The 26,776-nt window shown below is 36.3% G+C and overlaps 1 protein-coding gene across 2 annotated transcripts; it reads left to right on the top strand.

Moving 5' to 3' along the window:
* Positions 1-253: 253 nt before the first annotated feature.
* Positions 254-22,516, top strand: RPAP3 (RNA polymerase II associated protein 3). 2 transcript variants are annotated; one of them, XM_062583924.1, is made up of 17 exons: positions 254-357; positions 1,645-1,803; positions 2,641-2,781; positions 3,194-3,316; positions 5,848-5,975; positions 6,466-6,587; positions 6,953-7,023; positions 7,960-8,091; positions 10,310-10,437; positions 12,274-12,395; positions 13,196-13,266; positions 13,403-13,519; positions 15,532-15,743; positions 16,978-17,173; positions 17,820-17,917; positions 19,235-19,335; positions 20,723-22,516. In XM_062583924.1, the coding sequence occupies exons 2-17, from the start codon at positions 1,651-1,653 to the stop codon at positions 20,812-20,814; spliced, it is 2,007 nt and encodes a 668-aa protein (XP_062439908.1). In that variant the 5' UTR covers positions 254-357; positions 1,645-1,650; the 3' UTR covers positions 20,815-22,516. The 2 variants fall into 2 exon arrangements, with proteins under 2 accessions (XP_062439908.1, XP_062439915.1); XM_062583931.1 differs by lacking the exon at positions 1,645-1,803 and having other exon boundaries at positions 265-357; positions 20,723-22,514.
* Positions 22,517-26,776: the final 4,260 nt, after the last annotated feature.

Raw genomic sequence — 26,776 nt, 5'->3', positions numbered from 1 at the left:
CCACCGTCCCCGGCCACGGAGCAAAGGGCACGGCAAGGCCCGCCAATCGCCGGGGCGCGGGCCCGCCACGTGACGCGAGAGGGGGCGTGGCCAGCAGCGCCGAGGGCCGCCGTTCCGCGAGCTGGAGACGAAGCGTGGCCGGCCGGGCCGGGCCTGGCCGGGCCGCGCCAGGCCAAGCCGGGGCAGTAGGCGCGCGGGCGCATGCGCATGCGCTGTCTGTCCCTGTCGCCGCGGGGCCGCCGGGGTGCTGGGGCGATCGCGCCGCCCGCCCGCGGGGCCGTGGTGCATCCTGGGAGGCGGCCGGGCCGCGCGGCTCGGGGGGCCGGCGGCGGCAGGAAGCGGCGGGAAGCGGCGCAGGTGGGGCGGGACGGAGCGGGGCAGCGAGGGGGTCGCCGGGGGCCGGTACCCGTGTTTGGGGGGCGGGGGAGTATCGCCGTGCCCCGACGTTGGGGCAAGCGGAGCGGCCGCTTCGCTGCGCCGCCCTCGGGCGCCGGCGGCGTGAGCGCGGCCGGGCCCAGGCCGGGCCTCCCTGCGGCTCGGCCGCCTCGCGTTGGCTGCGTGTTCGCGGCGTTGCGTAGCTGCGGGCGCTGCCCTGGCCGCTCCCCAGCGCCTGCAGCCGCGCGAGGGAGAGCGGCGAAGGCGACACCCGCCTTCGGCGAAGGCGACACCTCTTCGGTGTAGGCCTTGCTGGAGGGGCTGGGACAAGGCAGCCCTAGGCTGCTAGGGAAAATTTGAAAACAGAAAGGACTACAGCATTGACAGCCAGTATAACATTTGGCTATAAAAGGGACCTACTACTAACTTGGGTTAAGATCATCACCAAGCTATGTGCAGAATGCAGAAAATGATATTAGGCTAGTGGATGACAATAGCTTGCTTGAACTGTACTTTTCTGTAAGAAGGCTTAGCATCTAAGAAAATAGTGTGACTTAATATCGGGTTGTTGTCATAATAAAACGGCAAAATTCATAGAGATTTCCAAATATTAGTTTAATTATTAAACGGTATTTTAAGGACTTGAAGGGCTGCAAATATGTGGATAGAGCATGTTCAAAGAATATACTGGAGTTGAAATTCACCTGAATTCATAATAAAACTCCTCATGCATTAACTCTCTCCTGTGCTAAAATGTAAATACATGCATGCTTGAACATACTTTGTAGCTGCAGAAGATGATGTTGGGGGTTGATTTGTCAGGTCTCTTCTTTCTGTTAAGATATAAGGCAGCATATATGTTTTATTCTGTCCTATAGTTGAAGTTTAAGTGTTAATGGGTTATTTTCTTCTCTCATCTGGGAAACACTACAGAAATTTCTTTAAATTATGATCACCTTGTCATCACCTTCAGGATTATCATTGACTTCGTTAGGTCCTATAGCTTGTACTTAAGTATGAAAGCATTAAACATTGTTTATTTTAGTGTCTTTTATTTTATCTGAATGCTATGGCTTCCATTCGTGTTTTCAGAGACGTTAAACTTGTTTTTCTTCTTGGTCTCTTTACTATTAATGATTTTTACTTACACAGTTGGGAATCTTGTCATGCATGTAAGATAAGTCAGTTTTATTCGGTTTGAAGAGTATAGCTTCCTTCAGTTACATACTTACAGTTATCGCTAGACAGTTTTTACCTGAAATTTGGCAGGTTACAATGACTGCACCAAATAAAGCATTGGAACTACAACTGCAAATGAAGCAAAATGCTGAAGAACTGCAGGATTTTATGAGAGAATTAGAGAACTGGGAAAAAGATATTAAGCAGGTGGATTCTGAACTACGAAAACAGAGTGGTGTCCCAGAAGAGGTAAAATCACAAGTCCAGTGTGAATACTAGTGCAGCTATTTATGATAGTGTTTTTAATAGTTGCTTGCTTATTTTGTTTTTTCCTTCATATAATGATGTAGAATGATGTAGATTTAGAAGGATACTCATTTTGCTGCTGTTTTGAGATAGCCGAGTCCACTTCAGCAAAATCATGTGTCAACTTAAAATATCTGCATACATGGTATGAGCTAACTGAACTTACTTGTCGCTCTTGATCAAGGATTCCTCTATAACTGCTTCACCAGCAGAGCTGTGGCACAGTAGCTTCTTGAGCTGATGAATGCTTTAGGCCAATAAAGTTTTAACCAGCTCTGAGTAGATCTAGGAGAATATTTGTTTCGGCAGCCTCCGTGTTGCTTATTTATTGCTGACTTTATTATAATAATGTTATTCTCTGGTGATGTTCTTCAGTGAATTGTTTCTTAAAATTTAACTTTTACTATACATGTAATGTGCATTACTGCATATTGAAAGATTTATGCTTGCTGTCCTTACTGATTTTACAGGATTGGGAACAACTTGCTTGTTGGGTTTCTAAAATAAAACCAACCAATAGATTTAGATATGTAGCCTATACCTTTTCTTTTTGTATTTAAAGTTGTCAGAAGGAAAAGATGAACTTTAACTTGCTCATTTTACAATGACTAATGTGGTTTATGCAGGAAAAATATCTTTCTTTGTAAACATTTGAAACTTGAAGTGATCAAACATCTTTAGCGACAAAGAATTGTTTTCAGCTTATAAGAGTAGTGATACCCCTCTTAATCAGTCTTCTCCAAAATAAGTGGCTTTCATGCTTCTGTTATTTCAATTTAGAATTTACCACCAATTCGAAACGAGGCTTTTAAGAAAAAGAAAAAAAGCAAAACTAAAGTCTCGCCTAAGACAACCACTGAGGAAAACAAGAAAAACAAGATTAAGTCCTATGATTATGAAGCATGGGGAAAACTAGATGTGGTGAGTCAGAATATCTGCTTGTTACCTTTGTTGTTGTGTCCCCAGTTGATTTTTATTTTAAATCAGATTTTGTTGTATTGCTGAGAGTTCAGTTTAGAAATCAGTATCTTATTGTGCTGGATACTGTGTAAGCATAGAAAATAGCTTTTTCTCAAAAGGATTATGTGTTAATTTGAAAAGTTGAGAAATGCTGCCAACCTAGTTTAATAGTGCCTATTGAAATGTCATAATTTATTAGAATAAAAGACTGAACATATCTAACAGTATTAAAAGATATATCTCTTGTAGAATTTTTCTCAATGAGGACTTTAAAAAGTAGAGATGTTTTTAAAGATGCACTAGTTAGTCTGTTTCATATATTTTATATTATTAAATTATAATGCAAATAATAGTTTATTTTTTCTATTTTCAGGATAAAATACTTGAAGAACTTGATAAAGAAGATAGTACTCATGATTCTGTATCTCCAGAATCAGACTCTGAAGAAGATGGAATTCGTATAGATGCAGAAAAGGCTCTTGCAGAGAAAGAAAAGGTTATTACATTATAAACATCCTTTTTTTTTATATATATAAAACAAAACTTAAACAAATAAGCATTTATAATTTTTTTAAAACAATTGTTGACTGTGAGTGCTTCTGACAGAAATGTGCCTGTTTTTCACATTCTTTGTCTTTATTCTTATTACTGCCTTTATTCCAGTGTATAAAATTTTTGATGCATTTGTGTTTTCATCACTTATTTCAGCAAAACCCATTAGACTGTGTTTAATGTGCACTATGATGATTAATATATTTATATTTTTTCATTTAAAAAGTTGGATTGCCATGTAGAATTGCCTTGTTGATCACATCAGTGTTTACATGAACACAAGGTCACAATGCCCAAAACTAACTCCTGGAAGATTTATATTTGGTCCCTTTGTGGAGCCTGTGCTTTTGGGAATGATGAACAAAGTAGTGTCTCTCTCCGGCCTTGGTAATGACAAGTTGGTAACACTTCTAGTGTTTTTAAGTTTTTCAGTTTTATGCTATTTTGCAAAGAGCATACAGCAAGCCCTATCTTATGCTTCCCCTTCTTAGTCTACATAGTGAGGATTTCTTGAGCTCCAAAATAAAAAGTTTGTTCCATTTGACAAGATTTTCAGCAAACTCTGCCTTTTGGCAAGGTTCTGAATTTGCATTCTTCTCCCACTGAATTTTGGAGGAAAATAAAAAGGCTGCCATTTACAACTTCTAAGACATGTGGCAAACAGTCTGCCATCTCTACAAAAATTTCTGGAGGAGAATGCATAAGTTCTGGTCTTTTGGTTTTGTAGGTGTCCAGAATGCCTGTTAGACATGCCATGCCCACTATGAAAAATCTATTAGAATTCATCGTTTGTTTATGAAAAAATCAACAGTTTGTTTAAGGTTCCTAGAACATGTTGTTTGTCATATATGGTAGATGCAAGTAGCAGGCACATTTGGTCAAACCATGATAACTTTAGTCCTAATCATTCTCTATTTAGAGTTTCATTGGGAATTTATAGTTTTCTCCTTGTTAGGCACTTTTTTCCATATATCCATTTATCTAAGACAAAATCATCCTAAATTCAAATAGAAGGATCTTTTAGCAGTTCCAAGAGCAATTACCAAATAGCTGGCATAGAGCACTACTTCGTCTAGGGGGAAAAGAAGAAATCTTGGTGTAACCATACTTCAGTGACATGGTAGGCTTTTATTGTTGTTATTGGCTTTTTTTTTTCTTGAAAAAAGATTGCGTGACAGGTGAAAACCTCATTTATTCTGTGTTAAGACCTTTAGGTTTCTAGACTCGTCAGGAGTTCTATTTATGAGCAAGTTTCTTCTTCAGAGTCCTAGAACCTGCTTGTTATCCCATTGTAATATTAGAAGGTTCTGTCAGTCCTCTTAGGTGCTGAATGTTTGATGTGTTTCTGATAGCACTGTGATATAGGAGTCTTTTCATGACTTGTCCCCCAAAGTTGGTAACTGTGAGGAATCTGACAATAGTGTTAAGTGGAATGAAGCCTTAGTTCATCTGTGAACTGTATCTTCATGTTAGATAGTCTGTCTAACCAAATTTGTAGCACAGAAGCTTTTGTGGTTCTGAGAAACTTTATTTTACAAGCAGTCACTTAACATTTTATGTCAATCCATGCTTTCCTTCAGTAATGTTTCTTAGTTGTTTTAGTTTTCTGCAGGGGTGATATTATCTGCTTTCTTTTCCTGCTGCAGCAGAGTTCCCTACTGTATTGTCTGTATTCTGTACTGAGAAGAAATTGAAGTGTCTCTTACCTTTATAATCTAAACTACACTGAGAGAGATGAGGGCACATTAGGTGTAAGTTGTATCACAGAGGCAGCCAAAAAATAGGCTCTCATGCAATGGCAATATGCCTGTTTTGAAGTGAAATCCATGTAGAAAGCTGTTATTTTAGGTGAATAACTTTGTTTTCAACTAAAATGTATTTTCCTTGAATGTCACTGATTTTAACAATGAGAAGACGAAAGATGCTTGATTTCTGTGTGTGTTCAGAGGAGAGAGTAAGAGAGAGAGAGAGAGAATTTTTTTTTTAATTTTCTTTTTTTTTTCCCCTCTTGTTAGAGCTGTCGGGTTATTAAGATTGTCTATTGATCTGTGACGCAAAAAGAAAAAAATGCAGGAGAGACTAGAATATTTTCTAGAATGTTACTTTGGGAACCAAAGATGCTGAATCTAGTTGCTAAAAATTGAAAATTTTTGATAATTCTACATGACTATTTGAGCAGCTGTGTATGCACTTACTCTAGGTTTGCATAAATGAAATAACATTTGCTAAAACATCTTGAAAATAAGTTTATAATAAATGCTTTTTATTGTGTAAGTGATTAAAATATTTAATATAGGATGGTTAAAGTGTTTAAAAGAAACATTTCAAAGTAAAGCAATACTTGATGAGAGATGTTAAAAGCGTTTGAGCATTCTAAACTGTAAGGCTTTGGGTTGTTTTTTCCACCAAAAACTGGTAACATATTAGTCAGTATATACTAATTTAGTAAAATGATGCATCTTTTTGTATTCACAGGGTAATAAGTACTTTAAACAAGGAAATTTTGATGAAGCAATAAAATGCTATACCAGAGGGATGCATTCTGATCCGTACAATCCAGTATTACCCACAAACAGAGCATCTGCTTTTTACAGAATGAAAAAGTAAGATTCATATTGTTAAATTCTTAATATTTCCTTTTTTTGAAATACTGTCTTCAGATTTTTTTTTTAATGTATTGATTATATTATCATTCATGCTGTAATACCTACATGTATGTAGGACTGCAGTCAGTGTGTTTTGCAGTTTCAAAGTGAAACGAGAATTGCCAGGATAAGGAATTCAGTAGTCTCTGATCTCTTTTTCTCTGTGCTTTCATGCTAGAAGTTTAGTATCTGTGTTACAGAATAAGAGATTTAAAAAAGGAAAGAGAGAGAGAATTTGCCATCTCATTTGCTCTTCAGATTCTTTAAGCACTGTTTCTAAGGCTTTAATTTGTTTGGGGAGAAGAAAAGGCTGTGGGGGAGTTAAGGTTAAGTTGTGAAGTATATAAGATCTCTGTTTTGGAGAAAACCTGTAAAACTTCAGAGTAAGCTAACTTTATGAGGTTTGGGGTTCAAACTGTTCAAACTAACTCATTCACATTATTGATAGGTTTTCTGTTGCAGAATCTGACTGCAATTTAGCACTTGCTCTAGATAAAAATTATGTAAAGGCTTATACCAGAAGAGGGGCTGCTCGCTTTGCTTTGAAAAATCTTCAGGGAGCTAAAGAAGGTGGGTTTCTAATTCATTCCTTATAAAATACATGCAATCTGTTAATATATCTACTTGATTAAAGCTGGTATACACTTATTTGGTGTAGGAATTTAATTTTCATTTTCTATAAACAAAGAAATAAAATACCAGATCTCATGTTTCTGATAAGGTAAAATTTAAGTAGAATGTCCAAATGATTACTGTAGCTCTAGACAGATCTGGAATAATTCATCTTTAAATGTCTCGGAATAATATGTTCTTTGTAATATCTCTGATTCATTATGTACTACTAAAATGGTTATTTCAAAGGATGCTTGTATTTTATGTTCTGTTGCCTAGCCTATAATTCCCACCTGAAACACTGTTTTCTGATCTCCTGACAGATTATGAAAAAGTTTTAGAGCTGGATGCAAACAACTTTGATGCAAAAAATGAACTGAAGAAAATTTATCAGGTAATAAGAGTTGCTAACATAAGTTAATATACAGTATTCAATTTGCATCTGTATCAGCTTATAACAAAAATCAAAAAAAATTACTGATATTTTTCTGGCATTTGAAGTTTACTGAGGTCAAGGACTGTAATTTCTTTTAGATTAACTAGCATTTATTCATACATTGGTGTAATGGTAGGTTTGCAGACTAAGGCTGGATGTGTGTACCAACCTCTGACTTCCCTCCACCTTCTTCCCCTGCCCTGTCTTTTTTTTCTGTCAGATGTTTTCTCTACCTCCCATATTATTTTTTCTGGTCATGCTTAGCGTTTGGTATAAACTACAGGGTATCACTACACGTGTGAGAACCTGTAGGTTCTCTTGGCCATAGAGTAATGCTAACTGCTAGCATGCTTTTAGTCCTGCTGGTTGCTACAGTGTGCCAAGCCAGAACATGGTTTAAGCCTAGCAGAACATCATAACCTACTAAAAGTCTGATCACTTTCATGATGACAAGGAGAAAATGCTAATTAAGATGATTTTAATAAGCTATAAGCTCGACTAGCATTAATGTGTGAACATGCTTAGACCTCTTCAACTGTCATTTTGAAAGGCTTGAGAAAGGGTGAAGTTTTTTTGTTTTTTTAATGAAAACCCCAAATCTCTAATAACCAAGTAAGTACATTTTGTGTAAACTGAAACATAGGCAGGTTCTGTGGATCATTTTGCATTGTACTTCAGAAATTATATATTACATACCATTCTGATTCACAGTACTTCACAGAAATATAGGGCAGCTACAATGATCTCTTCAGTTTGCACTCAAATTATAATTAAAGCACTTTTATTTAAAATGGTTGGGAGACTTTCACATCTTCAAAGCTTACAACTTCTATGTTCTAAAAATGTATCTAAGCAAGGGAAATACATGTTGAGAAACAGTGGTTTCTTTTGCAGGCTTTGTCATCAAAAGAAAGTTTAGAACAGAAAGAGACTGAAGATGCAGTCAAACCTGAATTATCAGATGAAGAGAAGAAGGACATTGAAGAGCAGCAGCTCAAGCAGAAGGCTATTACAGAAAAAGATCTGGTAAGTCACAGCTTTCAGTGGGACAGGAGAACTAACGCAGAAAAGCATTGTATTGTGCTATTGGCTATGCAAAATAATTAAGTTAAATTCGGTATTTTCCTGAACTTCATAAATATGGCATGCTTGATGTTCCTTTAATTCACTCCCATTTCTGAGTTTCCATTTTTTGATTTTTTCCCCTCTGTTTAGAATCTTCTGGAACAGAATAATGCAGTATAGCTTTTATAGCACAATTTGTACGCAGTAAATTTCACATAGAGAGTAAGCTAAGTGAAACAAGAACTATATTTTACAAAGATCTTATTTCTTCAGTATTATATGTATCTTGAGCCCCTGCTTGTCCCAGTAGTGTGTAGACTTTTTTTTGTAATTTCAAGCCTCCAATTAGACAGTAAAAAGTATCTATGAAAAAAGAACTTCAGAAACTGCAGGCAGCAGTAACAATAAAAATGTGTTTCTGGATACATTGACTTGACTCATTTTTTTTTTCCCTCCCCTTTTCCCATTAAGAAATAGCATTATGAACTAAACTTGATTTTTTTCTACTTTTGTATAGCTATTTGTAACTTCTGACTTTTTGTCAATATACATTTTTTTCCATACAGCCTATAAGAGGTGATTAATAGGAAAAGAATTAAAGCATACATTAGGCAATGGGAACAAAATTTTAAAAAGGCCACAGAAAAGAAATTTTAGTCTAATGCAGTAGCTCAGGAGTGGCAAGGCTGCATCAATGTGGGCATGTGCCTGGTGGCATGGATCCTACCATGTCTGAATTGTGGCCTTCACTTTTTTGTCAACAGGGAGAGAGAATAAGTGGAAGAACAGATAAGAGATACAACTTGATAAACAAAATTTTAGTGCTGTATAAGTTTAATCTCTTGGAAATAGAGTTTAAAAATTCAATGTAATGTGTCTGTATGGAGCATTAAATGAAAAAGGACAGCAGCATTTTGGTCTAAGTAATTTTTGAGGGTAACTTTTGTGGGTGAAGCCAAGTAAAGAAGGATATGGATAGAGTAGAGAGGGAAGTTATAAAAGTTAATTTGTGCAGCTGATATTTTAATGCATTTTTGTATTAAAGACTCACCAAAGAATAGAGTTGGGGGGGAAAAAAAATAGCATTTGGATTCTAAGTTGATTTGTAAGAATTGGTGGTAATTATTTTTGTGTGTAGAATAGAAAAAGTGGTTGAAAATGTATCCCTTTGTTGTTTTCCCAGTAAGAAAGAAAATGCATTCATTACTCTCCTTTCTGCAAGTGTCTTATGATCCCTCAGAATGGGAGGAAGCGACAAGCACGTTAGTGTTGTTCCTGTTTTCCCGATACTATACATACAGGAAGGCAGAATGTTAAAAAAAAGAGTCAGCAATTGCTTGTCTGTGTTTTCTTTTCTTTTTCTTTTCCTTTTTTTCTTTGGGGGGTGGGGGTGGGGGTGTTCATATATTTTTTTTTAAAAAAAGCAAATTCTCTCTTTACCTAGCTGAGTTCTTTTTTCCTGCAGGGATTGCAGGCAAGCATGAGGCCTTTAGTCTTTTCTTCCTACATTTAGTGAGTGATACATTTCAATGTAGTAAATAGTGTGTATGTGTGTGGGGGAGAATGTAATCCACACCCACCCACACCTTTTGAAGAAGTTTGAATTCTTCAGATTAGCCTTACTTCTTAAGCAACTGCAAAATTCAAGTATGGACTTCAAGAGGGGAGAGATAGATCAGTGAACTGATAAAGCATTTTGTGACCAGATAATGTTTCAAAATGACATTATTTAATTTTTTTTCCATAGAATATTAAGGGTTTGTTTGGTCCTTTCTTTTGATTTAGATCTGTTCTATTTATTTATTTTTTTCTTTTTTTAAGAAATGCTTCTGTTGCTCTTAATTGTGGCTATAGAGCAGCTTACACTGTACTCGAAAAACGAAGAAAAAATTGTAACTGTAGACTTGTAAGTCTGCTCTTAATTCTTGCTACATGAATTATTTATTCTTGAAATACTGGAACAAATAAGAATTCAGCTTTTTGTGGTCTGCTTTCAAAAGAGTGTAGATACGAAGAAATATGCCGTAAATACTTGCTCTGATACAGGTGTTGTTTGTGATCCATCATCTTCATACTCACAGTTCACAGTGATCTTGCCTACTAACAAGATGAGAGAAGCTAATTGCACTATTTCTTTTTCTCTCTCTCTCTCTTTTTTTTCCTGCCATAAATATAACAGGGTAACGCTTATTTCAAGGAAGGGAAGTATGAAGCTGCAATAGAGTGTTATACACGTGGTATAGCAGCAGATGGCACCAATGCACTTCTGCCAGCTAACAGAGCTATGGCCTATCTAAAGATTCAGAAGTAAGTAGAATTGCATGTACAATATTGTTTCTTTCCTTGCTGTAAATTAGAAGCAAAAATAATCCAATCGGTTTTCATCAAGGGTTAGTTACTGCCACTCATCCTAATTCTTTATAGAATTCAGTATAGAAAGAAACATACTGAAAGAAATATGGGAGAGAAATATACATGTAATCTTGCAGTGTATGTCTTAGGTAAAAAAAATCTAAAGAATAAAATAGCAATGATCTGAAATTACAGTGAAACCTAAATAGCTTTCCTAAAGTTTATTTGTTACCATGTTCTCTGTGTGTGAAGTTCTAGTTTCTCGAAGGGCCTGCTTGAAGCTATGTATTTTTGAAAAATGTAAAAACCAGTCAACTATTAAATGTTATATTCTATAAAGAAATAGATAACTTCTGACTTCAAAGAAACTTGGTAGGAGCTTTCTCTGAATACAGACATTTTTTTTAAAATATTTTTTTCTTTAATTCCAGTGTGTACCTGTAGTTTGCTCATTGTCAGTTAAGCTTTACTCAAATAATCTGGTAAAAGTAGGAAATGTGCTACATGAGAGAAATTCCATGTGACCATTTTTGAAATGTCTGAATTCTTTTTTTCAACTGTCTAGGATAGTATGACAGTTTAAGTCTTTTAAACTGATAATGTGGAAGGCAGGAAGCTGAACACCATGTTCATCATCTGTTCTAGTATGACATGGTTGGGTATCTGTAGTGACCATACGTTCATCTCAAATTGCAAAGATTATAAAATATGTTGCACAAGTAGTATTTTTGTATCATAACACTTAAAACTTCGTATTGAAGCAATAGGAGAATGTCATAATGCAAATATTGTTGTCTGAAAAACAGAGACTCAGGAAATTTTAAGTTAGTTGAATGACCAAGCAAGAAAATTGGATCCTGTAAGATAAATTGATGTACCATGGGTCTTTACACTTCAAAGAGGACAGAAATATAAAATGCACCAGAAGTTCATTGGTATTCTTGCAGACTTACAGAACTGATCAGAGCTGCAAAAATACTTAGTCCGAAAATTTGTTAATAGAATGAAGGAGGAGAGAAAAAGAATGAAAGAAAATACTTTAATATGTACATAGTGAAATCACGATCAAATATAACTTGAATGAGGAAATCTCATCCTGCACTGAAAACAAATGACATTAATACTGAATGCTGAATAAACATTAATGCTGAATTTGACTGTAACTGTTTCAGAATGAGAAGTAAAACAAATTCAGACTTAGAGAAATTATTTTTGCATATGTTTGGTTTTGCTTTCTTGTATTTTTTGTGTTCATTTGTAATGGTAGTTCTAGTTTTCAGAAGTACAAAGCTGGGATGCTTACTTTCATTTTAAGGTTGTTTAATGTTTAAAGTGGATTTGGCTCTTGCAGGCTTCAGGGATGTTTATTTTCTCAGAGGAAGCGAATTTCTGTAACATATTAACAAAAGAGGCAATACCAAATGATTTGTCTGAAATTTGGCAAGTTGAGGAATTATAATGTATATTTCTCTAAACATAAAAGATGACCTTGAGAGCTTGTACAGTCAAACCTCTGGTAAGGTCTTGAAAAACTTTAGAAATAGCATATTGCCTGAATTAAACCTGAAACCTGTGATTAGGCACTTTGCTAATATAAAGCGGTCTTTTTCCTTTTTCTTTTATTTTTTTTTAAGGTCATATGTCATTAGAAAGCTCAAGATGTTTATCACTTTAAATCCTGGGTCTTCTATTTTTAATTCATATTTTAAATGTTTTGGGTAACACTGTCTTTTTGATTGAAGGTTCTTCTTTTGAAAGTGCTTATTAATTTTGTACTGTTCTTTTGCTGAGATATGAAGAGGCTGAAGATGACTGTACACAAGCTCTGCTGTTAGATGCCTCCTATTCTAAAGCTTTTGCTAGAAGAGGAGCTGCCAGAGTTGCGCTTGGAAAGCTAAAAGAAGCTATGCAAGGTAAGACTGAATTAGCATTAATGAGTAAGTAAGCAGTGAGCGGGAGGTGGCCCTTTTGTCACTTTCTAATAGCAATTAAGTCTGTTGCTGACTAATTGAGGTTGTTATTGTAAAACTCAAAAATGGATGGAGGGTTTTTTTTTTGTTGTTTTTCTGGTATTGAATATATAGAGAACTTTTTTGTGGTATCCAGGTGACAGGAAGGCAGCTTTGTGTGTAATTATGTGTGAGTAACAAAGGTTGCCAAAATCATGCAACTTGTTAGTCAAAATTATTAATTAGCTAATATTGTTAGGATTGCATGTAAAAGAAACTTAAGTGTGCTGGAGGTGTGAAAGCACACAGGGTAAGTATTGAACCCTTATACTAGTCTGAAATTATGCAAGAAACATTTATGATTAATGACTGATTTATTGCAGACTCAATTAAAAAGCAAGCAAGAGAAGTAAAGAACGTTTTACTTGATTTTCCTCTGTGTCTCTGCTCTTTTTTGTTGTTGCTGTAAGACAAAGTCAGGCTTAGGTGGGTCTCCTGTGTTAGTTCCTCAAAAAAAATACGGAATTCCATGCAAACTTTAATATATTTTCTGTGACTACTTCTCTGTTGCTTATAATAAATAATAAGAAATAGTTTGAAAAATGTGTTTCAAATTAGATAGCAATGTAAGCATTGGGATGAACTTACCAGACATAAATTATTTTAGAGCTGTGAAAGGAAAATGAGAGGTTTAAAAAATTTGCCAGTACTTGTTAACATCGGTTGAAATGTATACAATTTTCATATGTTAATTTTTCACTCAGATTTTGAAGCTGTTCTGCAGCTGGAACCTGGCAATAAACAAGCAATAAATGAACTCGCTAAAATAAGGAATGTATGTATACTTGTGATTATTTCATTTTTCTAAACTTATATTAATGTTTCATTTTCTATTAAGTATATTTTAGTGCATATTATAACCATTCCTGAGAGTCTTGATTTTCTGAACAACTATCTTTTGATTTTTAAAGGAATTATCTGAGAAAGAGCAATGGACTCATCAAGAATATCCTGAAATACTGATAAAAGAAGCAGAAATACAAAATATAGTGAAAGTCATTGATAAACCATTACATTTGAAGTCAACAGTAAGTACTTTTCTTTTGTGATTGAATATGTAGAATGATGGAAAAAGTAGAGCTTGAAGTAAAAATCCACTTCTTGCTTATTTGTGTGACTGCCTCCTGATAAGTATGCTTTACATGTGAAAACTCAAGGTTTAAAGATGCACCTTTTCAGTGTTTTTCAAAAACGTAACTTCAGCATTTCCATGTTACTCTGTGTGTAACAGTGATTACAGTAGCTATGGTGTAAACATTCAGCCTTCATTGCTGCTCAGGAAACATGGTATATGTTTATGCCAATAGTCTGAAATGGGGAGGCAATACCACAACCCTCTGCTGGGTCCACAGCTGACAGGGAGGATTAGAGTAAAGGGGAGGCAGCTGACTGAAGACCTGAAAGCGCAAAGTAAACTCCCTTTCTCTCTCTGCTATGCTAGGTTTCTCTAGTAGATTTAGCCGTAACACGACATGTTTTCTGTCCTTACTCTTGTACTCTGGTGTCGCTCAAAGCTACTGCACTTACCTTTAGCCTGCATTTTCATCCACATAATATGTAGATTAGCTGGCCAGTGGTTCATGAGAAGTGTTATTTTAGGAGTATGAATTATCTGTGGTACTGGTCAAATTAATGAGTTAGAAGATAATACGGCAATGCAGCAAGCAGTATTAGATTTCTTTATGCATTGGGCTGTCCCTTTGGTACGCTTACTAATTTTTTTGTACATTCAGAAGCAAGTTCTTTGTAAGTATAAAGTATGTTCGCACTCCGCATAGAATACTCTAGTGTTCTGTTCTTAATAACTTCTGTACTTCTATTTAGCTCTGTTAAATTTACTTAGTGGTTACCATTTATTTAAAATGATCAGTTTAGTGGTAAAGGTGTGATTATTTTAATACTAATTTTTAAAACATATTACATGCTAGATGAAATATCATTTAAAACCTGAATGAATTTGTTGCAAAGTAGCTGAAATAATTTAGCAGTCAAACTGAAAACTGAATTTTCTGTAGTTAATTGGAGATAGTTTTAGAGTAATTCTTTTAAGGTTGGACAAGTGGTAGATTAATCATCTCTACTCTTTTTACTGTCCAAAGATTGCAGAGTGCTATAATTTTCTGTCTGTCTTGCTCAGTCTCTCGGTTCTAATACAATGATGAGATGGTATGCTTTCAAAGCAAGCCATGTATTGTCTGTCATCATCAACCCAGCAGGGTTTTTGGACCTAATTTAGAGCAATTTGCGAACTGCTGTGGAGACGTTATCAAGGAACTGTGTTAGCTGGACAGAAATCTGCCAAATCAAGACATCTAAATTGCCGAATGTGTTTAATGATGTGTATTTACCGAGAAATACACACTACATCTTATGTTCAGTGAATGAAATTCCCAAGTAAAAAGTGATGAGTTTATTTACTTACTAAATGATGCCTCCTTTTAAGTACTGTGAAGGTGTTGTTTGACATCGTTCAAAAATAGTGGTGATCATGCAGATATGAAACCTAATAACGGGCAAAACTGGAACAAGCTGAAGCATTTTAGCTCCCATAGCATGTCCTTCACTGGGGGAATTAGTTGCCCTGGGATGTATGTAACCTAGTCAACCACTAAGACTATGTTACAAATATTTATCAATTCAAAATTTGAAGTTATGTATGCATAATAAGGGTTGTCAATTCCTATGCTTACCCAAAATACGAAAATTGATCAAGCCATTGGTCAAAATATACGTTAGTCCTTACCCATTCATCTCTTCTGGATAACGTCCCCCTCCCCCCAAATTAATGATATTTTATTACTGGAAAAAAAGAATCCTTTAAGTATCACTAACTTATAAGGGGGCACTCTACACAGAATATGTTGGAGTTTCCTATTTTGATATTTATTTTAATGCAACAGTCTTCTGCATGCACAAACTCAGGTGAAAGTTGGTTATCATGAGATCGTTGTTTAAATTTAAACACAGCGCGTTTTCCAAGGGTTTTGTATGCAATGACGTACAGGTTGTACATGTGACATTAGGTATGTGTTCTGTTTAGAAGCCTTTGAGAAGAATAGCCATTGAAGAAATTGATGATGACATACAAAATAGTGATTTTCCCAGCACGTCTTATTTAGTCAATAATTGGAGGGATTCTACAAGTATTGAAACAACTGCAAATGTAAGTGAAGATGATCAGTTAGCTGCAATGGATATTCCAAAAGCAAAACAATTGAAAATAGAAGAAATCAGCGATATGCCAACATTACAGTAAGTGTAAAAATTCCAATCCTTTTTTTTTTTTTTTGAAAGGTAAATGTAGTTGAAATCTTAATCTTTCAAATTTCTACATGTGATGAGTTAGAACATGTTTTGAAGAATTTGCTTTACGAAAGGAAATATTGAAAAACACAAGAATTCTTACACATCTGCCTCTGACATAGTCGTTGAAACAAATACAGTCTATTTAGAGTCAGATGGAAAACTGTTTAACATGAATAGTTTTGCCCTTACATTCCAAATATAAAGACATTTGTATTATATTCCCATATATCATGCTCTTTCTTGTGCCCTTTATCTTTATCATCAGTGATTTTTATATGAAGTGTTCTAGATTCTTAAGTAGCACTTGAACACATTCTTTGCACACCAATTCTGTGAGATGAAAGGAACTGAGATGACAATGTCACTTAAGTACTCTTTCCTTCACTACTCTTTATTTCACTGAGAAGATAGCAATTAACTTCAGGTTTACTCAGAGTTTCTGAGGGTCTTCTGTGTTACGTAGTCATTCCCAATTTTGCCTGGGTGAAAGTGGGCTGAGGTGCAGAAAGAGCTACACCGTCTGTTTTCCAACCAAGTACTGGAACTCTCCCTAATGCCTGCTTAGGAAAGGTTTGTGTGCACCAGCATCATCTTGCCATGTTAATAGCAGATGCTTTGTGTAGTGTGCTGATTGATGACTTTCTGAGAATTCCTCCCTTACACGCCCCCTTTTCAGCTCAGATGGATTTAGTGTGAAGTGTTGAAGGCGAAAGTGTATTTTATAGCCATTTTGTGACTTCTGAAAAATAAATAGACTTAAATGACAAACTGTAGGGCAACAAATGTCTCCACTGTAATCAGTGTTGAAAGCTGTTTGTTCTTCTGACATGGTTATTGTTTCACATTATGAAATTGCAGGAAACCTAGTGTTTTTTGCAGCTGTGTATGGTAGAAATTTGTACCGTAAAATATAGTTATTCCAGAAACAAAGTAGAAGCAGACAGTATATTTATCAGTGTTTGCAGATGTGTTTTTAAGAAAAGATAAATTAACTGTAAGGTTTTTCACAGTTTGAAGGGTTTCATAGTCTGTTTGTTTTTAAAATACCTGCTTAAACAAAACTACTGGTAAAACTTCAAAAATTTCTGTATTTTAGATTTTTTCAGGAATTCAAAGAGCTACTATTTCAGTTAGGTCTGTGTAAGATTCCTTAAGTGTGAATTTCCAAATTTCTCTGCAGGGTTCGCACTGGTGTGAAAGGAACTTCATCGATTATACATCCATCTTTCACTGTGAAAAATAATGTAGAAAAGGAAGTCAAAACGTCAACTCGATCTGCTTCTCCAATCCCTGTTATTCCTGCAAATTCCTTCCAGCTTGAGTCTGATCTCAGAAAGTTGAAAGAATGTCCAGAAAAAATGTACATGTACCTGAAGGTATGAAACATATAAGTCCCAACTGATACCGAAGAACAGCACAAATGACTGAAAAGGGTGGTTGCATTTAAGCTACATGACTTACCAGTGTATAGTAGTCTTTCTTTTAACTGCTGACACAAAATGCTTGATCCACATTTAAATGGTTCTCTTCTTTTGTGTGATTTATTTCACTGTCAGTATGGTCTCTGCATAAATCTCTCTTACCTCCCAAACAGTGGCCCCAGTTCTGTAAATGCTTAAATATGTTAATAGCCATGTTAAATTCTAATTTTTCAGATGAATACTTCTAGGTTGGTTAGATGTGGCAGCATTCTTATCTCTCTAAGCTGCACACATATCAGTCTACTTAATTCGTGCTTCCGTTTATATGTATTTGGCAAAAAAATCATTTTTTGAGAAGTTAACCTAGCAATCCTCTTGCAACCCCCCCCCGACACACACATGCCTCCCAAAACAAAATTAATTTATATTCAACGTAAGCTGTATTCCATGTCAGCTAGTACGGCACTGATTTGTTTTTCTTTTCTGGTGTCATGCATTTCCAGTATTGCGCAAGATGTCATAAAAACTCATTTTTAATTCTCATGACTCAACTATATTTTTTTGCCTATAAATAACATCTTTTTTTCTATTTTTTCCAAAGCAAATAGAACCTTCATTTTATCCAAAACTGTTCCAGAAGTCCTTAGATCCAGATTTGTTTAACCAGATACTGAAAATTCTACATGATTTCTACATTGAGTAAGTTCAGGTCCTTCTTTGTTGTGTAGAGGTTTATATTGCTTGTTGGCATTCTGCTCTCTTCTTTCCCATCGCCCCACCCTTGGGTTTACAAAACTATTTCCAGCATGTAGCATTGCATTAGCAGGACCCATTATTGGAATGATTCAGCTACTCCTTATTAAAATTATTATTAGATTATTAATCATTAAAATGACCATTAGATTATATGAAATAATTGGTCTTTTGTTCAGATTACTGTGTATGCTGTTACCTCATATAGTTGCATAGTATTTTTTTTGAAGAAGAAATGTCAGTTTCATTTTTTCTGTGCTATGTTAATAGTGATGCATTCTGAATTTAATTTTTAATTACCTGCTAGCTTTTTACAGTAAAGCAGTATGTTGCATGTTGTAACAAATAGTGGAGCCCGGTTAGGGTATTGTTATTACGTGTCTATCCATGGCACCATTTAACTCTTAAAAAAAAAAAAAAAAAAAAATCATTTTACATGTTAGGTGCAATATGCCACTCCTGAATTATTCCTATCTTAGAATTTTTGGTTGTTACATGCAGAAAAGCAAGCATAAAATAAATATTAGCCTTTCCCTCTGTTTCTTTGAAAATAAATGTCCATCATGTATAAATGTCCATCATGTGTATGAAACATGACATCCTAAGCATTGTGGACCTATTTTTAGTGGTATGACATATAAAGACTAAGGAGTTGAATTTGTTTGCAGTAAGGTAAAAGGTATTCCTCTTGGAAGTAGACAGGACAGGCTGTTAAAGGAAAATACTATTTATTGTTAGTATTTGTAACACAGATAGTACCTGCATATTGTTGCCCAAAAGACCATAAAAAGAAATTGGTCTTGAAATTTTCTTTACAGATAAAAGTGACAGCAGCTGTAGTGTGGTCCTTGTTGCTGAGTTTTCTGTAAACACAGATGATATATTCTCTCTCTTTTTCTCCACGCACAGACTCATGCATACAACACACACTCTACCAAAAAATAGCAAACTTACAGCAACGTGTAAGCATTAAATCATATAATAGCTATTCTGTGCTTCAACAACAATCATTTTGCATCTGTCCGTGTTCTTTTTTTTTTTTAATTTCTCCTCCATTATTAGGAATGCTTGCATACAGCTGTGCAGATGTTTGGCTTTTTGCTTTGTGGGTTGAAGAATGGGCAGGAAAGATGAGAAAGGCAGGGAAGGAAGTTCCACTGGTCCTTTAATTTGACATTCCTGAAGTCTTCAATATTGCTTGCAGCTACTAAATCTTTCTAATCAGTCATAGTTATTTTTATGTATCTAATAATCTTTCTTTAGGAAAGAGGAGCCAGTGCTTATCCTTGAAATCCTCCAGAGGCTATCTGAGTCGAAAAGATTTGATATGGCAGTAATGTTTATGTCAGACTCAGAGAGGAAAAGTAAGTAATTCAGTAGCATCTTTTTAAACTGAGATTGTGATACTACAGACCTAACAAGGGATATGTAAAATGTAGTGCTGCTCTTACTAGGGATGTTACTGTTCTACAAAATGTATATATCTCTTAGTGAAAGCTAGATGTGTTTTATGTTCATTAGAGCTCAATTTTTATAAATGTTCTATTAATTAACTCATCGATTAAGACAAGTTTATATATCTGGTTAGATGTTTTTTGATTACTTTAGCTAATACGAAAATTCTATTAAATTTTTAATTATTAAATGACAAAACTTGAAGATTTTAGGTTTCTATGTTTTTAGTAAACAATACTGCCATATTTGTCTGATAACATTAGCACTACAGTTTGCAACCAATAATGCATGCATTTGTATGAAATCTTATGTCAAAGGTAGATGCTTCTTAAAAGGTGTCAAAATTTTGCAGTTTTCACAACTTAAAGCTATTTCTTGGCAGTGCTGACTTTACTATTGGTTTTTGGCTTTATTATTTTACCAGTGAATGACTGCCATGTTAGAACACAACCATTGCAATAATAGTAATAGAAGCAATAATAGTAATAGAGGCCATCAAGCAATTAAATCAAGTCTGTTGTGACCCCCTCCACACCACCACCACCACATAATTGCCTTTTTCAGTGTGGTACTAAATTGGTTAGTTCTAGACGTTGTCTCTTTCCAGCTTACGTACAAAACAAATTGCAGCAAAAAGAATGCAGATATTGCCAAACCAGCCAGTCTTCTTGCCTCTGTCTTCTCCTTGAAGCATCAGTTAGATGAGTTTGCAGTTCAAGTTCACTTTGGCTTGAGTTTCTGATTCTTAAGTGTGTATCTGTCTGTCTCTATTTAGCACAAAAAAAAAACTATGTAGCAATGAGACACTTAAAAGCAGAGATTTCTGTGGGACGTTTATACATCTGAGTTTCATTAATAATCATCATGCTTTTACATAACAGAATTTTTAATCTCTTTAGAACAAAATTTCTTGTTTGACCTTACAGAAGTGCCAGTAAGTTCCACCTACAAATATGTTATGTGGCATTCAAACTATAAACTTATTTAAGTTTTGTCTGTCATCTACCATTAAGTTTTTTCTTTTGTGTTTAATGGTGCAGTGCCAAGATAGTAAACAAAACAAAATCTGTCAAATCAGGATTATACACCTGTTCAAGAAAATGTTGTTAGCTGCTTCTGAATATCAAACTAGGGGGAGCGTTCTTGTTGCTTTTTGTTTCATCTTCTCAATGGCAGTAATGGAAATTATAATTTATAATCTAACCCTTACTCTCACTGAGGAAAGAGTTGGATTAATTTATCCTAAGTCTATGAATCACAAAAATCCAACATTAACTGTTGTTTTTGTTTTTGCAGTTGCACAAGTATTGTTCAGTTATGTGAACCATATGGGGTTGAAAGATCCTTCTGTTGAAGAATTGGAGAAGAAATATGGTGTTTTCTCTTAGTGAGATTACTGACATTACATTTGTAAATTGCTCTATTTCCGCACTTCCTTCTTGTGGAAATCAGCCGAAGAAATCTATACAGACTGGAATTTTTGTTGCTTTTGTATAAGTAATGAAACTTGTACATTTGATTTAGCCACATGGCAAGTGCCTGGAGAGATAATAACCTAATCGTGCGGGTATGTTTGCTTTCCAACTCCTGCAGCAATGTAGTCTACATTGTCTTCAGCAGACTCTGAAAACCTGCTGGAGTTTATTGGCATTCAGGATTGGGACTGTAGATAGAGATCTTTATTAAAAAGGAAAAAAAAATATTTATAAATGTCTTCAGTAAGAATCAAATGATTTTCTTGGTGTCCATTACAAATCTGCTTTTTTATTTTAGAGAATAAACTAAATGTTGAATTCGAAATGCCGGAATTGTCAGGAAGCTTCTTATTAAGGTGCTAAATCACTTTTCTCTGAAGATATGCCACACCAGAACATACAACATGCTAAGTAAACCTGTGGTATTGTAGGCCAAAAAAGTACAGAACTGCTCAGTTAAGTTACTCTACTGTTCGTCCAAAAGCTGAATTTTGGAGTTGACAGCTAAGATGTTCTGTGAACCTAAGCTGTAATTCTGGAGTAGAAGGAATCCTATGAGATTAAAAGATGGAGGGAAATGAGAGTATTTGGTGTTCTCTGGGCGGTATTTTTAAAATGGTCTGATCGAATTTATCCTTTGGGTCAGTGGCTCCTAAATAGGTAAAGCTTTTAAGACTGAAAGCTAAGCAGAGCACCTTTCCAGAGTAAAGAAGACAACAAAGGTATGAAATAACCTGAAATTCACAGATGAAGAAAGATACTTAGGCAAAGGCATAATGAACTCTTCTAACTGTTGACATGATTGGAAGAAAGAAAGAATAACACTTACCAGCCTTAGTTTAAAAAGTAGTATCCTAGTATGGCTTCCAAAAACTTGCTGGCATATATGTCTCTAGACTTGACAGTCTTTTTATAGTGTTGATATTTACTCTTGTCAGATTGCTTTCACCCTAATTAAGACTCTGTGCTTTCCTAGTGCTTCTCTTACTGCTGAAGCTTTCTGACATTGAGTAATGCATTTGTTTTGGTAGTTGCGCTCTCCTTTGGCGGACTAGTGTAAGCTATTCAAAAGAATTCAAACTTCCAAGGTAGATTAATGGGAATAGGAGTGAATGTTATCTTCTGTGTAGTTGGTTTTTTAAATCTAACTTCAAAATTTCCCATATGTGTAGTGTTCTAGTTTAGATACAATCCAAAGCAAAAAAATGTAACTGAGCCACGTCCTCAATGGGTCTGAGTTTTAACTGACATGAGTGAAGGGCTAGGTCACTAAGGTAGCTTTGAATTAGGCCTGGGCATGAGGGGTAGGGCAATAACCAGTGTTATTAGGGAAATGGAAGAGGCTTTGTAGAACACTGCTTGCTGCTTACCTGCCCTGTGAACTGTTATTACTAGATGTGTCTCATGTTACTTAGTGACAAGCTATTCCCCCCCCATTGTAAAGCATTCTTGATAGTGTATAAACAGTGTTGCTGCAACTAATAGATATGAATAAAAAGTAGTTATCAAAGTAATTTTATGTACCTGTATAGATACAGATATCTTCTAGCAGGCTGTTACATTTGTCATATGTTTAGTAGCCCTTAAACACAGATGTACTTGTCTAGGATTATGCTCATGGAACACCTGATGTCTTACTAAGAAGCTATTTTCTGAAGGCTGTTGGTGAAGAGCAGGTGACTGTAATATGGCCCTTAAAAGTAAAAGCACAAGATGATAGCAGAAACACTGAAAACTGTAGGCTGGGAGTCACAAGTCCATCCACCCTGCTGTGCTTTTACCAAAATAAGCTGTTGTCTTCTGGTCCCACACTTGCTTTTATGTAGAGCCCTCCTCGGTATTTGTATGCTATGAGGAGGGTTAGTAGAAGGGAAGCTGTTCATGCATGTGGAATTTAGCAGTGAGGACGAATGGATCTGATTCATTCTCCTGAATTCAGGCCACCAAGGTTTATCTTGCTCATTGCATTATGCTGTAGCTTATTGCTTGTACTTCTGAATGCAATGTCTGATAGCTTGCTGGAAGAAAGTCCTTGAGACTATTTTTGCATGCATAAAAACAGTGCAAGATGGGCAACACAACGCAAGCATTCAGAGAACTGCAAGCTTAATCTACTCCAGGAGATGGCAGTATTTTTTCCTTTCTAAATTGGAGATTGCTGTATTGCTGAATTGAAAAGCGTAATGAAATGTGGAGAAATTTCGTAGATCTGAAGTAGATCAAGATTTTTTTTGGGGGGGGGAGGGGGACACCATCTCAGTGGTGTTTCTATTGTGTTAGGGGAAAAGGAAGTAAATAGAACAAGGCAGTTAAATTGTATGGAGTTGGCTTGTGGCCTTTTATGCTGTGACATTCAAGATGACAAAACTCTTAGTTCATACTCCCTACAGTGCCTGTTTCAGACTTGGGTTTTAAGGTCAGTGTCTTGGGTAGCTGACCCAACCAGTGAGCATTGAAAGACTGTTGATTAAGAAAAGATTCTCCCTTTTGCAAGATGTGTTCACGCTTCTGTACTACCTAACCAGTTGTTCACTCATTGTATGTCTGTTGCAGGTGATTAACACTTTAATATTGATGAGAACAAAAGTATGTATAGTTTAGACCACTTTCTTAGCTTGTAGGAATCATTTTAAATTTGAATTTTACCCTCTTATTAGATCTAGAGGGCTTCCAGCCTCCATATTACCTATTTTATTATTTAGGTTGCTCTTAATGAAAAAAATAGGTGGAATTGATCCTAGGACACATTTCTGCAGAATATCCTTACAGTTTTCTGTTTTGACAATGATTTTTTTTTCTTTTTGATAATTGTAGCTACTTCTGGATTCGTACTGTAATAGTTTAATCTAGGCCATGTTTCTCCATCTTGTTCATTCTCATAAGCGAGATGTCATGTCCTGTGATAGTCAGACATACACTAACATAAAGATACTTCATCTACTGCTTTTTTTTATTATTATTATGCTGCTATGGAAGACAGAATCAGTTTTGTCATAACTTGTTCTTGACCAACTTATGCCAGTTACTGTGGAAGACACAAATTTATGAGTATAGTTTAAATATTTGTTCCAAAACTTTCTTTAGAATTAAAAAATCAGTGGTGTTGACTGTGATCAATAAAATCTTCTTCTTTCTCTTTTTCCACTCACATCCTCACGCTTTTAAAAACAGGCATTTTCAAAATACCAGTAACTTAAAATTCTCAAATATAACTATTGCTGTATCTTTTGAGGCTGCTTCAGCCAAGTTTTAACATTTTATAGTGAAGCTTTTGGACCTAGGTATCTGCAAGCATCAAGTTTTAAGGACGCTTCTAATCTAACCTATTCTTTTCTTTTGCTAGGCTGAGATCTCACTGCTTTGATGATACAAATGTAACTGCTTGCAGTTGTGCTCATTAGTGGAGACTGAAACCATCAAACAATTCATTCTTAACACCATCAGCTGTGAGTTGTTTTCCCTCCCCTATTGTGTAGCTAACACTACTTTGCCTTTTCTTTTAATGCTGGTGTACTTAGAACAGTTTCTTCTTACTCTTGTCAATTGTTTTGTTTTCTTTTACTGGTTCTGAAACTGTACCTGCATTCTGTCATTGCTCATATGTATTCTTAAGTATTCTGTCCTCGTTGCCTTTTTTTGCATGCTTTTGTCTTCTGAGGTCAGTAAAGAGCTCTTTTGGCCGTCCAGTTAGTCCCTTTTCACATGTGCTGCCCTTTCTTTGCATAGTTTCACAGAATCACAGAATGGTTGAGGTTGGAAGGGACCTCTGGAGATCATCTAGTCTAACCCCCTGCTCAAGCAGGGTCACCTAGAGCACATTGCATAGAGTTGTGTCCAGGCAGGTTTTGACTATCTCCAGGGAAGGAGATCCACAGCCTTTCTGGGCAGCCTGTCCCAGTGCTCTCTCACCTTCACAGTAAAGTTCTTCCTCATCTTCAGGCAGAACTTCCTCTTTTTCAGTTTGTGCCTGTTGCTTCTTGTCCTATCACTTGGCACCACTGAAGGGAGTCTGGCCCCATCTTCTTGATGCCCTCACTTAAGGTATTTGTACAGACTAATAAGATGCCGTCTCAGTCTTCTCCCAACTAAACGGGCCCAGCTCTCTCAGCCTTTCCTCATAAGAGAGATGCTTCTGTCCTCTAATCATTTTTGCAACCCTACGTTGGACTCTCTCCAGTAACTCCATGTCTCTCTTGTACTGGGGAGCCCAGAATTGGATGCAGTACTCCATATGAGGCCTCACCCAGGCTGGGTAGAGAGGGAGGATCACCTCCCTTGACCTGCTGACAACTCTTTTCCTGCTGCACCCCAGGATACCATTGGCCTTCTTGAATACAAGGGCAAATTGCTGGGTCATGGTTGGCTTGTTGACTACCAGAACTCCCAGGCCCTTCTCTGCAGAGCTGTTCTCCAGCAAGTCAGCCCCCAGCCTGTACTGGTGCATTTATTCCCCCTTGGTGTAGGACCCTGCACTTGACCGTGTTGAATTTCATGAGGTTCTTCTCTGCCCCACTCTCCAGCCTGTCCTGGTCTCTCTGAATGGCAGCACAGCCTTCTGGTGTCTCAGCCACTACTCCCAGTTCACTATCATCAGCAAACTTACTGAGGAGACGCTCAGTTCCTTCATCCCTGTCATTGTTTGATCTTGTTATCTTGATATCATTTCTTTAGGAACTGCCAACTCCTGAACTCTTTTTCCCTTAGACTTGCCTCCCAAAAAACTTAACTTCCAGTGTCAGAACAGAGGAGTAAGTAAGTGTAAAAAGTCTTCAGAGCTTGTGTTTGGGTTCTGTGGTGTCTAGGCTGCTGAGTCTCGTGAGTGAAGCTTGAAGTCACTTTTCTGTTAGTGTCTAAGGGGCTAAACTAGAAGCTAAGAATTTAGGACATTAAATACACATCCTCTTCTTCCTCCTTCTCCACCTAGGGCAATAATAACAAAGAGCAAAGGAGTCATGCCCATTTTCTGCCCCTGAATTTCTTCTTTTGGTAAAATAATGCTCTTTTGTAAACATCAAAAAAAAAAAAAAAAGAGAGAAAAGACCTTAATAAAGGTATTCTTACAGGTCTGCATGTTTCTGGGCTCTTATTTCTGCCCAAGTAAAACTCACCTGGTAGCTTTTCTTAGCAACTGTTAATCTTGCTATATTTTAGTCTTGGATCTCACTGAACTGTATTCTGAACTACACTTGTATAACTGCTTTAGTAACTCCTTCAACCTGTATTTCCTGAGCTTACTTTATTCAGAGGGCAAAACTACCCTGCAGAATCCTTCATTATTGATGAATGTCAATGAAAAGGAGGAAAGTAGCCTGACCTCTTAGGAAGACATCCTAAGTTTGAATCCAGTCTTCTTTTAAAGTAAGCAGGGGCAGCTCTGCTAAAGGCCTTGGAATTGTATTAGTGGTTAATCTGGATTTATCTGCTTTCTTGATTAGGCTTAGGAAAATACAACTTTGTATAAAACATGGCATTTTTTTTTTCATTTTGTCATATCTCAAGCATACAGTTCTGCCTAATTGCAACTGTGAAGTTTTATGGGTTTTATGCATCTGTCTATTCACTTTTCTTTTTTGTCCTATTTCACATAAACCATTTGTATCAAGACTTTCTCATTACGTCTGTCACCTTGTGCTGAATCCCTCTGTCTGAATTTCAGTCTTCCTTTTTCACTGTGTGCTTTCTGTTCTACATCAGGTTCAAAACATTCTCTACTATCTTCCTTCTCCTGTAATTAGTAGCAAGGAGCTGAGCCTGTAAAAGAGTCTTTTTGAAGGTTCTTTTTAGTTTTCTAAAAAATTCTGCTCAAGGCTCTTTGTTTCCAACAGATTTATTCAATAGCTCTGCTTCTTCAGACTTCATTTTATAGGAATATTTT

The sequence above is a fragment of the Rhea pennata genome, chromosome 1 (assembly GCF_028389875.1).
Source record: "Rhea pennata isolate bPtePen1 chromosome 1, bPtePen1.pri, whole genome shotgun sequence".
NCBI classification, from domain to species: domain Eukaryota; kingdom Metazoa; phylum Chordata; class Aves; order Rheiformes; family Rheidae; genus Rhea; species Rhea pennata.
The sequence above is the reverse complement of the archived record's forward strand: the minus strand, read 5'-3'. Positions and strand labels throughout refer to the sequence as shown.